The following is a 14,372-nucleotide window of genomic DNA, read 5'->3' on the forward strand; positions in this document are numbered from 1 at the left end:
ATAATGAAGCTTAAAGGTTCAAATAACATCATAAAGTGGCTTGTCTAATTTTGGAACAGTATGGCGTGTGAATGTAGCTACACTAATTTATAAATCATATTTATGGCTTATCATATGTAAACCTAATTATTTTCAGTTTATTCAATAAATCATAGTTATGGAAACTTTCAATATTCAGACGGTGAATTTCTCTCTCAAGTTGTTCTGTTGGTGGCCAATTATTCCCGAAAGCTTGTTTAAAATAGGAGTTCTTTTAAATGTTTTTATTTATTCATTTTCTTTAATTATTGCTACTAGTTATAATGCTGCTATATTTTTGGAGAGTCTGAAAGGCTAATTGGGGAGAAAAATAAATTAAGAAATAAACGTCATTCTTTTCTTTACTTTTGCTCTTCCCACGTAGGGTACTGCAACGTGCAGCGAAACTTCCCCTTATTTTAACACTTAGCGTACCGTATTTTTAAAAAAAGGGAATGGCAGGCCGGACAGCTGCAGTTAAGAGAGAAGACATTCCTTACAGTTATTTTTAAAGGCCCCTTTCTCATTTCCCTCTATAACTCATTTGAAACATGTGGGCTGCAAAGGAGGAGGAGGAGCTTATTGGCTTTAGCCAATCGCAGAAGAGCAGCTCACGGTTGCTCGGATACGAATGTAAACGGCATCGAAAAACCTCAGCCAGACAAAGACTGCAAGGTAGCGGGCATCATGGACGCTCTGAAAGGGGGCGGCCGTCGCCCGGGATCCCAGATGCACAAAGCCGAGCTGGAACCCAAGTACGAGAGGGAAGGAGAGGGACGGGATGCTTTCGGGTGTTTCTGAGATGTCCTTTCCTAAAAATCTTTCGTTATTCCCTATCTTCCCTAAAGCTTATCCGGGAATAAGAGCTATACTGTAGAATAGTGCGATTTTCTTTCGTGAAGACTTTTTGCCTCGCAAATAAAAATATCTCCGGTTTGATAAGCTAAGGACCGCCGGGTTTTTAATTTGTCATGTGTTTTTCAAGGATTCCACATCGAAACAAGATTACCAGCTGTTCATTTAAAAAAAATGAAAGCCCCATTGTGTGTTTACTTTTTCATGCCAACATCCTTGGAGACCGTCCTGGGCATGTTGGAAAGAATATTTTAGATGTTTCTCTGGAAATTATAGTATTATATTGAAAAGTAGGATTGAAATAAATGAGTTGTCAAAGAAAAAAGACAGGTGAAAAAGAAATAAATGATTTGATATTGCTGCAAATGGTGAAGCTGAAAGAGAATGCATGGGTATTAAATAAAAACAACTATGTGAAGGAAGAGGTTGGATGAAGTTGATGACATTTTCAAAAGTGTAAAGATGAGAATTTTAAAGAAGAAAGGTAATCTATGAAACAGATCTGGTGAGAGTAAGGATAATGTACCTTGGCAGAACTTGGAAAGGTGGAAAGATGAAGGTCTTAAATCTCACTCAGAACGAGTTTTCATATCTTGAATTTCATATCTTGTCATACTTGTCACATTGTGAAGTAGCAGCTTGATAATTTAGATAGCTACCACCTACCTGCTCAAAAAGAGTCAGTCTGGGTTATTGGTTAAAGCATCAGTTTAGAAACCAGAAGACTGAGTTTTTGTCCTCTCTTTAGCACAAAACCAGATGGGAAGAAAGCAGTGGCAAACCTCTTTTGAAAAACCTTGCCAGGAAAACCACAGGGACTAACCTAGGTAGTCATGAAGAGTAAAAACTGACCTGTGGGCACACAACCCCTACTGGGAAGCACCTTATTTAATGTATGAGATTAGTCATCTATAATTAAAAATAATCCAATTAATATATATATATTTCCCCTAAGGTGGGTACAAGGATTCACCAATAGGAAAGTTGGATTTATCAACAACAGGACTGTTTGTTATCCTTGCGGCAATTACATCCTCTTTATTAACATGGAAACACGAGAGAGGTCATTCTTGCAGTGTCACTTTGGAAGTATTGGAGCCTTTGCAGTGAATGCAAGTCAGAATATTGTTGCTTTTTCTGATCGGCAGTTGAATCCTAGAATCTATGTTTACAATTTTCCAGGATTAAAGAAAATAGCAAAATTAAAAGGTGGGTGTGAGGGCACTTTTATATACAGCATTATTCCATATACTTATGGCAGCATTCAGTTAAATAAAATTCAAACATTTATACTTCTATGTCCTTTATTATCTCCATGCATGTCATGATCTCATGACAGCAGAATGTTCCTGGGAGGGATGAGAGAAGAATACAGGCATGTGTGCCAAAAATTTATACACCCAGTAGGATTGCCCTAGGTATAAAGGTCATTTCCAGCTGCCCAGCTAAAGCAAGCAGGCATTTATATCAGGCAGTACCAATATAGAAAGATGCTGAAGGTAGATGATCCATTCAGTGACAACAGCAAAGACATTTCATACTATGCAGGAAAAGGCAATATTAAATCACTCCTGTAGTTTACTACAAAAACCAAAGGACACCATAGACATAATAAAGTGAATGGAGGTAAAGTGCTGGTGAAAATGGAGGATTAAATTTAAGCATTGTTTGTACATGATTTGGAAATAAGGTTGGGAAAAGGCTATATGGCATATGAGGCTGCCTTTTAAGACCCTTCTAAATATCTGATTTGAGGGGTTAAAAAAATCATGTTACATGGTACCAAAACAGTTTTAATGAGTTTAAGTCAGATATTACTCATATATCATCACATTGTGCCATGCAGGAATAGAGTAACAATAATATAACACTGGAATAACGCATTCAGCTTATAACATGTATTATGGACTGATATATTTTTAAATCTATTTAACTTAAATTTAAAAAAAACTACATTAAAATATTAAATAAATCTGTTTTAATAAGCTTTAAAGTCTGTGCTACTTTTAACTTTTAGGGCAAGCCAGCCTAGACTATTCCTTGCTTGCATTCAGTCACACAGGTCCCTATCTGGCCAGTTATTCGTCGCTCCCTGAGTTTTGTCTTTCAATATGGTAAGTGTTGATCGCATATTTTATTAGGAACAAGTGGGTCAGAATTGCATTCATACAAATTCTGGATCAGAATTCTCTATCTTTCTGCTGTATTCATGAATTAGTGTGCTTATTTGCATATCATCCTGCTTGGCTTTTTTGCAAGTGAAGTGATTTCACTAACCAGAAACTTACCAGTAAGGTGACCAATCATCCTCCTTTAGGGAAGACAGTCCTCCTTTTGTAAGTTCTGTCCTCCCTCGAAAAATGTCCTCTTACATATCCTCCTTTTTGATATTTGAAGACTAATCTGCAGGGCTTTTTTTTTTTCTCATAGAACACTTAGAACGGCGTCCCGGCACCTTTTTTTTGATGTTTTTTTTCCAACCTTTGCATGAGCTGTGCTACTCGCACTATTGGCTTTCGAAAGCCAATAGGAATTGCTGCTGAGCGCGCCAAAACACCCGGCTGGCAAACTTTGCACATGCAAGTTGTCTGTATTATTGTTACAATGAATAAAATGTTTCTTTTATTTACGATATTTTTTTTTTCAATTTATTTGTGTCCTCCTTTTCATTGTAAAAAAGTTGGTCACCTTATTACCAGGAAAAGCTTAGATTATGTTGAAATCTAGATTCTTTCAAACCAGAGTCTGAAGATGGTTTCTAGTTCCAAATCTGTTAGCAAAAAGTTAGGATTCTGGTTCAAAGATAACTCTTTTGTCTTCAGTAAGTTCCTAGTTAGTTGATTTACTCCCAAATGGAAGAAGAGGCAAAGGAGAATGGAAATATTATGTTTAAAGCTTAAGACAGTGGTTCTCAACCTTTTTAATGCCGTGACCCCCAACCGGTCGTAAGTCGAGGACTACCCAACCGGTCGTAAGTCGAGGACTACCCAACCGGTCGTAAGTTGAGGACTTTCCCTGCCCGGGAGCGCCGCACATGCGTGGTGCCGCCCCCTGCGCCGGCCGAGGCGTAGCTGGCAAGCAGCAGAGACAGCGCAGGCCGACCACCAGCTGGGCCACAGCTGGCCCAGCCCAAGGGAGGTAAGGCACCCGCCAGGCCCTACGCGTGCCAGCAACCCTCCTTGCGCCCGCCGGCCTCCCACCTCCCATCCCTGGCCCTCTTTTACTTACATTTTTAGTAGTTGCTCAGTAGGGAGGGGTGGAAACTTCCAGACAGCTCGCCTTCGCTGCAGACAACTTGCAGCACTGTTTGTAGAATGGGACTTTTGGCGGGCTCAGCAGGGCAGAGACAGCCTGGACAATTCCTATTGGCTTTTGAAAGCCAATAGAACTAAACTCTATTCAAGAGAGTCTATTCTATTGGCTTTCAAAAGCCAATAGAATAAAAGGGAGTAGCACAGCTTAGGAAAAGGGGGGGAAAATGGCGGACTGCGTTGTTTGGCGACCCCCATGAAATGGTCATTCGACTCCAAATGGGGTCGTGACCCACAGGTTGAGAACCACTGGCTTAAGATGTTTTTTTTCCTGGCATATTTTATCTAAATGATTGTTATATTGCTCTTAGACCTGACAAACATTTGTCATATTTGTCTAAGTGCAAGAAAAAGATTTAAATCTAACCAATAAGTTTTTATCCATTGTCAACTAAAAATTGTTTTTTCCCTCACTATATCACTTATGATCATACAATGGGTTTGGAAGTGAACATTAAAAAGGCAAATAACTTGATGCATGATTGCATGATAATGTTATAACACAAATAATCTTAATTTTTAAGCAGATTTCTATAGTTCACATAAATGGTTATTAATTATTGTGTTATTTTAATCGGACCAAATTTATTTATTAAATTTATATGCCACTCAATTCCCATCGATTCTGGCTGGCTTAATCTGGCTGGTTTTAATCTTTGTACACTGCTGTGTAGATGGGTAGCTCTATAAATCATTTAAATAAATAAATAAATGCAGTTGCTGTGTTCCACCATCATGCTGTACAATAAACTAACCAGATTTGTAATGTTCCCAAAAATCATTGTCAGTGTTTTAGTGTACCATGTTGTACCAACCTGGACACACTGTAGAAAATAACAGTTAAGAAAAGATTGATTACAACAGACTGTCTTTCCTACCATAGCTCTGAATAAATTGGCTGAGATTATTTATTAATATACTTGCCTGATAATTTTTTGAAAGGGACCTAAAATGGTGCAGCAGGCATGTTGAACCTTCATTTGTTTTATTTAATTCTTTTTAATTGATATTGTCAATAATATTGCAATATTATATTAACTAATATATTGCAAAATGCAGATCTGAATAGTTTTGCTTTTTCTTTTATTTATATATTGACGTTTTGACCATTAGAATAGCTTCTGGATTTTTGGAGATAAAATATATATTGACAGAATACTTTTGCAAATACAACAAATAAAAAATTACTTTCTTTCACTTTTAATTAGGGATTGGCAGAACAAACTCTTATTATGTAGTAAGTCACAACCTGAGATAGAAATAACTGCAATGAGTTTTAATCCTATGAATTGGCATCAGTTGTGTTTATTTAATGAAGTCTCTATTACCCTTTGGAGTATTGAAAGGAATAACAAAGAGCACATCTTGATTTCAAAGTAAGTATTATTATGATTTTTATATCAGAAACAACAAGGATATGCTAGAGAAAATAGAAAAAAAAATTCCGATTAGGGTCTGTAGTTTGTGGAGAGCAACTGTCTAGTCCAGGGATGTCAAACTGCCAGCCTGCGGGCCGGTTGCATCATATGGAGGCCATGTCCATACCAGCTCCAGCAATGCAAAAAAAGTCACGATATGTAGTGACATGTCACGTGACGTGGCGAGTTTGACACTCATAGTCTAGTCCATGTCTCATAGTAGAATATACAGTACGAAATATATATGATTTATTATAGATTATACAGTATAAGTATTTTGTCATAGTTCACATATTATAAAATATTCTTTATAAATAAGGTGATTATCTAATACTGAAAACAAATGTTCATGTTTTTAATTCATATTTAAAGAATCATTCTTCCAAGTTATTTTCCATACTGTTTCAGGCCTGTCAAACTTCCTATTGAAGATGGATCCTTAATAGATGAGGAAAATAGCTTCTTTTCCCATTCCAATGTCAGTGATCCTTATTTTGGTCCTGTACTACCCAATTCAGCCATTGCTGGCTTGATAGGAGATGAGGCTGAAACATTTAAGGTTAGTTTTTCTTGTGCCCTGGGTCTGATGAGGAAACTCAGCAGGCCCAGAAATGTTGCAATTGGTCCCAGGCATTCCAAAAGCTGCCCAGGACCAGACAGAGCGGCGCCAGCCTTATGTGCATGGGCAAGGCGCGAACTGGCTAAATTCCTATTGGTTAACACTGTCTGGGTCTTGGCCCTATAAAAGGCCTGTGTGCCTTTTGTTGCTCGCTTGTTGTTGGAGAAGGAGAATATTGTTAACAGTCACCATGTGTCTTCATCATTCGCACACGATCAAAGGATTTAACAGTTTTATTCTGAATATTGCTTCTTATGATCAGAAATCACTGCTTGTTAGTTAAGAACCATAGAGATTAACACATTATGATATATAATTATCCTAAAAAATTCAAAACTAGATTTTTTAAATTTAATTTTTAATTAAATTTAAATAAATTTAATTTTTATTTAGTTTTTATTTTTAAAAATTAAAATTTGAATGCATTAAAATGAAAGAGTGTTTTTTGTGTGGGCATACCCATGTGTACCTTTATAGCTCAAGCTCCTACTATATGTGTATATTTTTTGTAATCATATTAATTTAATTGTAGGAGGTTATAGACCATTTATGAATGTGTTTCTTGTACTGATGTGAGACTACAGTAAAGACAGACTGACTACATTTATGACATTTTCTTGGCTGCATTACATAATTGATTTGTGATGGCTTTCTGAGATTTTTAACATTTTAGTCCAGAGCATAATAACATAACTCACAATGCTCTGTAAATGCAGTACTTTAAGAGGAAAAAAGCGCGTTTACAAGCTCTTTTGGGTTTTAGTTGAGAAATGTATTTTATTTAACCTTATCAGCTGTCCATCTGTGAGTCTCATTTGTGAGATGGATGGTTCCTAAAAAACAAACTAAATAAGTAATATGTAGCAAATATATCCAAGCACATAATGTCAAGGTCATTCATTATAATAATTTGTTAAAGTTTTGTTGTGGCTTTGCATTTGGGTCATACTAAGTGTCACCACCTACAGACCTTGGCTGAACTTTTATATAGCTTGTTGAACTGGATAATATTTAGATGAGAACTGTCAGGAAATCTCAGAGCTGAGATCTTTCTTGAGAAATTGAAAAAAAATATCCTAAAATAAATCAATAACAAACCTATATTATGTTCAATAAAACTGTATAGACTTGTCTGTCAAGTAAGAGGAGCCTAGCTCAACTTGAGAAAGTCATTACCTTCAGCATGTTGGATGAACCGAGAGACCTAGGATACAATAATGTATGAACCTATCAATAACTCATGCTAAGCAAATGATTTAGTTAAGTTTGTAGACCAGGCTTTAATAATAACTAAACTCCCCTCTTGCTAATATCTCTCTATGTTTTGTTTATATGGACTTCTGTTTTCATAGCTGAATTGACAGTAATTGTTTTCTAAATATTCAAGACACATGGGGAGAATAGCAAAGAAAATTGAAATTAAAAGTAAGACTGTGATATAATCAGTACAATATTTTTTTAAAAAATAAATAGAATGTAGAGTTTGTTAACAGGCTTGAGGGGATGCTAACAATGAGCCCTGCAGTACTTCTTTGTATTATCCTCATAAACTCCATCCTATACATCTCAAAGCACAAGATTAGCAATGGAGATTAATGGGAACTAACATAGGGCAAACATTCATTAAGCTTCCAATGAAGTATCATCATTTTTGCATAATAATTGTTAGTCAGCTTTGTTAAAAACTTTGCCTCACAAGCGTTGGGAATAGTGAATAAGATACTAGTTGCACATTCAGCTGCTGTTTCTCTTTCAAATGCCAGATGTTAATTAAAGCTCTCAATAGGGACTTTTTGGAATAAAAGAAATGGCTTCCCTTCAGGTCTGCAATTCTAGGCCATTAAGCCTAACTTAAGGGTATGTAAGAGTATACTATCTAGAGTGTGTATAGTAATTTATATGAAGGATGAATAATCCTTCTGATTAAAAACATGTGTATTATATATGCCATATTATACCATATTTTCCGGCATATCAGACGACTTTCTAAAAAGCATGCAAATCGTCTCTGAAATCGGGGGTGGTCTTATATGCTGAGTCGTCTTATACGCCGGAAAATACGCTAAATATTTGAATACAATTAAATAGTAAAATTATGTGTGTATATAGCAGGGGTAGGCAACCCAAAACACTTAAAGAGCCACTTGGACCCGTTTCCCACCAAAAACAAAACACTGGGAGCCGCAAAACCCTTTTAATATCTAAAATGAAGATAACACTGCATATATCCTTTTTTACCTTTATTATAGGTGTGTGTGTGTGTTTCTGTGTGTATCTGTGTGTGTATATATATGTATATGTGTATATACACACACACACACACACACATACACAGGTAAAAAAAGGATATATGCAGTGTTATCTTCATTTTAGATGTCAAAAGGGTCTCTCTCTCTCTCTCTGTCTGTCTCTCTCTCCCTCCCTCTCTATCTGCCCTTGGTCTGCCACTCCTCTTCCCCCGCTCTCTTTCTTTCTCTCTCTCTCTTTCCTCTCTCTCTCTCCCTCCCTCTCTCTTTCTCTCTCTCTCTTTCCCCCCCCCTCCTATCTGTTGCTCACCTGGCAAGCTTCAAGCTGTTGTCCAACAAGCAACCTCGTCTCTTTTATGACTCATGGACTTCAACTCCCAGAATTCCTGAGTCAGCCTAGCTGGGCTAGCTAGCTCTCTCCTGCCCTTCCTGCTTCCTGCTTCCTGCAGAGATGCAGCAAAGGGAGGAGCTCCGCCCAGTAAGCTTTTCAGCTCCTCGGAGAATACTGTGAGTGCACTCTCTTTTACACATACACACAGACACACACACACACACAAACACAAACACACACACAGAGAGAGAGAGAGAGAGAGAGAGAGAGAGAGAGAGAAGCAGGGAAGCGCAATTGCCTCTCTCTGTCTCTGTCTCTCTCTGCAAAGGCAGAGGAGGCTGGGAGCCACATGGGAAGGCTCAAAGAGCCGCATGCGGCTCCGGAGCCGCAGGTTGCCGACCTGTGGTATATAGTTTGTGCTTTGTATATTCTTAATTATTTTGTAATTGAAACTTCTTCCTTTGTAATGATAGCCTAAAGATGATATTCAACCTTATGTCCACCCTACTGTCCATTGCTGGACTCCAGATTCTGAGCTGTATCTGGGCTGTGAAGAAGGATATTTCCTGAAAATAGGTGCAGACACATACAGGGCTGTTCTTCTCACTCAAAAACTTTCTCCAGATGCTATTGGTGAGAAATATCTTTTTTCTGATTCATTTGGATTCAGGCAAAAGAGGGGAGGATGCTATTACTCTCTATAGTCCTCCAATAATTATTTTTTGGGGAACAGTTAATCCTAATGAAATTGTGCCATGCACTAAAAAACTAGAGTTGTAAAAAATGAAAATTCTACCCCAAAAACACATGTCACAATCATAACTGATTTGCTGAATATTTTTTTAAAAAGAAATGACTATTCAAAAACATTAGAAAGATTAATTTCCTACCATTCCCTTTCTGGTGAATTGAAGTTGTCTGTTTCACTGGAAGGAGTAGTTAAACTATATCCTTTGAAATGCAACTGATTCATGTTGCCAATTCAATATTGTAGTAGTACTACTTCACTGCCACAAAAAATGCATTAGGTTTCTTAATGAGGAAAAACTGTGAATTTATCAGTAGCTTTGAAATATGAAAACTTAAAATATGACATGTTCATAGTAAATATTATTAAATTTCCAAAGAATTTATTGTACTATATAACCTTTAGATTAATTACATTGCATTATTATTACTAAATTTATCAGAAACATCTAAATCCAAGGATAACTGCTTAAGGAGAGTTAATTTTAAATGTTACTATTTCTATAATTAGAAATACAGGCTTCAGAAAAACTACAGGGATCCCTTTGCATGGGCGGGGGGAGAAAGAGAGTAAAATATATAAATAGGCCATCAAAGCAACAAGTAAAAGCCACTTCCAAAAGACATGTGTTATGACTTTAAAAAAAAAAACTAATAAAGATGTTAGACCCATCAGTGCTGCAGGAAATATATAACTGGAAAGACTCAATACCAAGTTATAATCAGACCAGTTCTCAGGAATGGTAGACAAACCTCATCTATGAGCAGGATCCATAGAGCTCTAATTTAGATTTATACTATATGCATTAATTCACTTTATTAACATAAATAATGATAGTGTATTTTTTTCCTGTTTTAATGGCAACTGGTTCTAATGTACTTGCATAAGAGCTATATAAACTGCAATTGATATTTAGATTTTTTTTTTTACTCACTTCCTTTCCAGCGCAAAAACGGACAACTTTTCGATCACTGTCACACAGTTCTAGGAAAATGGAAGGTATTTATTTTTTAATACTAAATGACTTTACAGAAAACATTTGCATGTGTGTGTATACACACATACACATACATACATGCATGCATACATACTCGATATCTATATTTAAAAAGCTCATGTTTTATTAATACTTTCTATAGATGAGCCAAGGAAGGAATCTCAAAATGTGATCCTACTTGCTATGGCACTTCATAAGGATGGACTGTATGCAGCTGGAACTGTAAGTCCCTGTTCTGTTCTCCTATAACGTTTCACTGCTAATATTAACAGAATGAAATGTTTTTCATAACTCATCCCATAATTCTAGAAATAAAGGAGTCAATAAAGAGAAACAACAATGTTGTAAAAATTAAGAACTATTTTTCCTCTAATTGCTAATTAGGTACTGCTGAAGATACCAGATAATCATATTTATACTTTCAGGATTATATTCTTTGTACCACAAAATCTTATTATATATTTTTGTGGCCTTTCAGTATGTGATGTGATACAAGCAATTTTTAGGAACAAGCGAACAAATAGCTGTAAATGAAGAGTCAATAATGACAACTTTGCTTTAAAAATATTTTACAGAATACAAATGTTGAGTTAGTAACTGATGAATTCTGTGGATTATCTAAACTTGCAAATTGATTGAATATACATTTTCAGTACATATTTATCTGTCACTCTCTTCTACAAGTTTTAGGAACAATAAATATGCAGAGATGTCCAGAAGATCTATTATTATTCCAATATTTACCTAGCTTCTGCTATAATAGTAATAGTACTTAAATAATTTATAAATGTTTTAGGGTACAAATTTCTTCACATGTATTATTTATATTATAACAAGTCTGCAAAATAGTTATTAACACCAATAAGAGATTGAGACTAAGAATGATTGGCTTGTTAAGTTCTTAGAGGGGATCCTATTGAAGGAACCAGATTTATATTTCAGTTGCCAAAGAATAGAAGTTGGAAAGACAGAAACCAGTTTTTCCCAGACTTGAAATAATCAATCTGTTGTCCAGTTTCAAGTTACCAAGTGCTGCACCAAGTATCTGTTAATTTGGAAAGACAGGAGGAAAAAAACCTCACTTCTCAAAAGTCTTTGAACTTATGCCATCAATCAACGTTATGTATATTTTTTTCTCCTGGTCTGTACTGAAGATTCTAATTTAGTCAAACCATATTTGAGACATTTCTGGCAGGTCAAACCAGGTAATTGAGAGAAGTGTCAGAAGAAGAATTACTACTGAACCCATGACTGAAGCTTGAGAGTTACTTGATCACCATTTTACACTAGGTTACAGGTATTATTCACACATTGCAACAAGTGCTTTCTGCACACCAACTAGTTAACTCAGGCTTCGTTAATTTTTAGGAGCTAGGAACTAGCTAAAAGTTTATAATGAAAAAAGAAATTATCAGGATACTGAATTTTATACTGTAGTCACATAAAAACAGAGCAACTTTATATAAAGAAAATGAAGTTCTGTGTAAAAGGTAACCACTTGAAAGTTCCATGAATGAATGTGAGGTAAATTGAGTTGTAATAACAATTTAAAAATAAGCACTAAAATAAGGAAAGGGGTTATTTTTACAACTAGGTTTATATCCAGTTTCTAGATGTTAAAATGAGAGACAAATGAAAATGAAGTAATATGACTGTTTCCACAAAATGTGGCATAGGGGCTTATTAATGCAAAGAAGCTAGTTTTCTGTACTTAATATCTAAAAATATACTGCATATATTTGAATATCTAATGAATTTTGTTTTTTACAAAATAGGTATGGGATGAGGAATAAATTGTAATCGAATTTATAATTGTTGTGCAAAGCAAATGACAATTACTACTTTAAGAGATGTTTCCTGTATAAATTACCCCTAAATCTATGTTCACCTATATGCAATTTCTAATCTTGGGTGTTGGGAGGAATAGTTTAAATCAAGAAAATGAAGAAAGACTTTAAATTTCATAACATTTCCCACAGTTATAACCTAATTCCATACATTCCTTTTCATCCATACACTTTAGAAAGTAAAAGAGAGTTGATAGATCCAGTTAAGGATTTCCAGTGTCAGTATAGTTTGCTTTCAAATATTCTCTGATATTCATACAAAATAATTTCCAAATAACTGTAAATAACACAATGCTGTAATTAGGATTTTTGGGGGGAGGGGTGGTTGGGAAAGTTGGTAGGAATTGTGCTGTTTATGATGTATGTATGCGTTTTTCCCCTAGGATGGTTTTGTTCGCCTTTACAAAATCAAGGGTACAAGCTTTCAAGCAGAAGATTGCTTCGAAATTGAAGAGCCAATAACAACTCTTTTCTTCTCCCCTGATTACATTTATCTACTAGTAGAAACAGAAAAGGTAGTTTGTGCCAGGCAAACATCTTGTTATATGAGATTCCTAGTTAAATATATATTATATTTTTTCATATATCAAAATCAAACATAACATAATTTAATGTGAATACAATAAAGATTACAAGCAATCACTTGTACTCTTTCAGTGAATACAAGAGTTTGCTGTCAAATGAGGGATTGATCTGTTCAGATCAGAAGCAAATAGGCTAAGATCAGGCTGTTTTGTTACTAGTGGGATAAAGTTCTAATAAAATTAAGGACTGTAAGAGAAACACTTCTGATTGAATTATTTTACTCAACGTTGTTGTGGTACCATTTATTTTCTTATGCTGTTATCTTGTAGTGAAAGGGCTTTTGTTTGTTTCAGATTAAACATGCAAAACTTTAAAGTTATCTAAAAAACGTAAAAAAATTGGGTTGAGATGATGACATTCAATGAAAGAAATGGTATTGAAGCAATTGCTTCCACTAATAATAACTATTTCTCACAAAATGAGACATTTACAGAAGGCTTCTAAAGACATTCTCAAGAACTTAGTATTTCATAGGTGTGCAGAAAGGTGTTGCAAAAATGTAGTAACGACAGTTTTCAGACAGGCATACATAAGAAAATTAATATGATATATGCCTCACCCTGAGTTCAGCCACAACTGGCAAAATGAGATATGTATATTTTCCTAAAATAATTAAGAATATGTACTGAATGCTTTGTCTGATCTTTCCATCATGGATCATTTCTAATTAATAGGGATCACTTTACATCTTTAATCCAAATTCAAATGAAGATGTTATTGCATTACTGGATGCAAGTATGAGCCAGTTCTTAGCAGCTGATTTTATTGTTCCAGGCAACAAACACTGCTTGGTAAGAAAATTTCATTGTATTAAATGACAGAAAAGAAAAAAAAATCAGAATTTTTAGTGTCATGTTGCAATATCATTTGATGAATACCCCCACCATGACAGTTTCTAAATGAGGCTTGAAACAATATGTCTGTATTAGTTGCTTAATTTTTTTATTCTGCTCACTTTCCCAAACATTCTAATCTGCTCATTTAAATAAGGCAAGTGATGGTTAGCAATCAGATCAGTGGCTTGTTTCTTCAGCGAACAGGGATTATGAACAGATGCAAGCTAGTCTTGTTCAGTTCAGCTGTTGCAGAAGGAAAATAATATCTATAATATTGTATATTAAAATAGAATAGCAGACTTATACAACCATCAGCTAGTATCAAGATAAAAGAAAAAAAATCCTTTAGAAAAATCTTACCCAAAGGAAGGAAACAAACATACAAAAATCCAGAAACTTGCTCAAGTGCATGCAGTATGTGAGGAAACACACTACAAAGTAGGAAAGGGTAATATGACACTTCTGAAGGAATGCTTATGAGAAATTAAATGGTTTTTGCCCCTTAAGCCTTTTTCAGTCATTTTATATTTATTAAGTAAAAAAATCCAGTTTTCTTTAATT

At 35.3% G+C, this 14,372-nt stretch overlaps 1 protein-coding gene across 4 annotated transcripts in view; it reads left to right on the top strand.

Annotated features, from left to right (window-relative positions):
• Positions 1 to 624: 624 nt before the first annotated feature.
• Positions 625 to 14,372, top strand: part of CFAP43 (cilia and flagella associated protein 43) — a 47,573-nt gene continuing 33,825 nt past the window's right edge. For 2 of the 4 annotated variants that reach the window (XM_039361651.1, XM_039361652.1), the window contains exons 1-10: positions 629 to 773; positions 1,829 to 2,082; positions 2,891 to 2,987; positions 5,393 to 5,560; positions 6,011 to 6,161; positions 9,272 to 9,431; positions 10,492 to 10,545; positions 10,686 to 10,765; positions 12,774 to 12,905; positions 13,650 to 13,766. In XM_039361651.1, coding sequence (XP_039217585.1) covers positions 706 to 773; positions 1,829 to 2,082; positions 2,891 to 2,987; positions 5,393 to 5,560; positions 6,011 to 6,161; positions 9,272 to 9,431; positions 10,492 to 10,545; positions 10,686 to 10,765; positions 12,774 to 12,905; positions 13,650 to 13,766 — 1,281 coding nt within the window. In that variant the 5' untranslated portion in view covers positions 629 to 705. Of the gene's footprint in view, positions 774 to 1,828; positions 2,083 to 2,890; positions 2,988 to 5,392; positions 5,561 to 6,010; positions 6,162 to 9,271; positions 9,432 to 10,491; positions 10,546 to 10,685; positions 10,766 to 12,773; positions 12,906 to 13,649; positions 13,767 to 14,372 lie in introns of all 4 variants that reach the window. The other 2 variants (XM_039361654.1, XM_039361653.1) reach the window with 2 other exon arrangements.

This window comes from Crotalus tigris, unplaced genomic scaffold (genome assembly GCF_016545835.1).
Source record: "Crotalus tigris isolate CLP2741 ecotype Arizona unplaced genomic scaffold, ASM1654583v1 scf7180000019328.220996217465:2438092, whole genome shotgun sequence".
Lineage (NCBI taxonomy): Eukaryota > Metazoa > Chordata > Lepidosauria > Squamata > Viperidae > Crotalus > Crotalus tigris.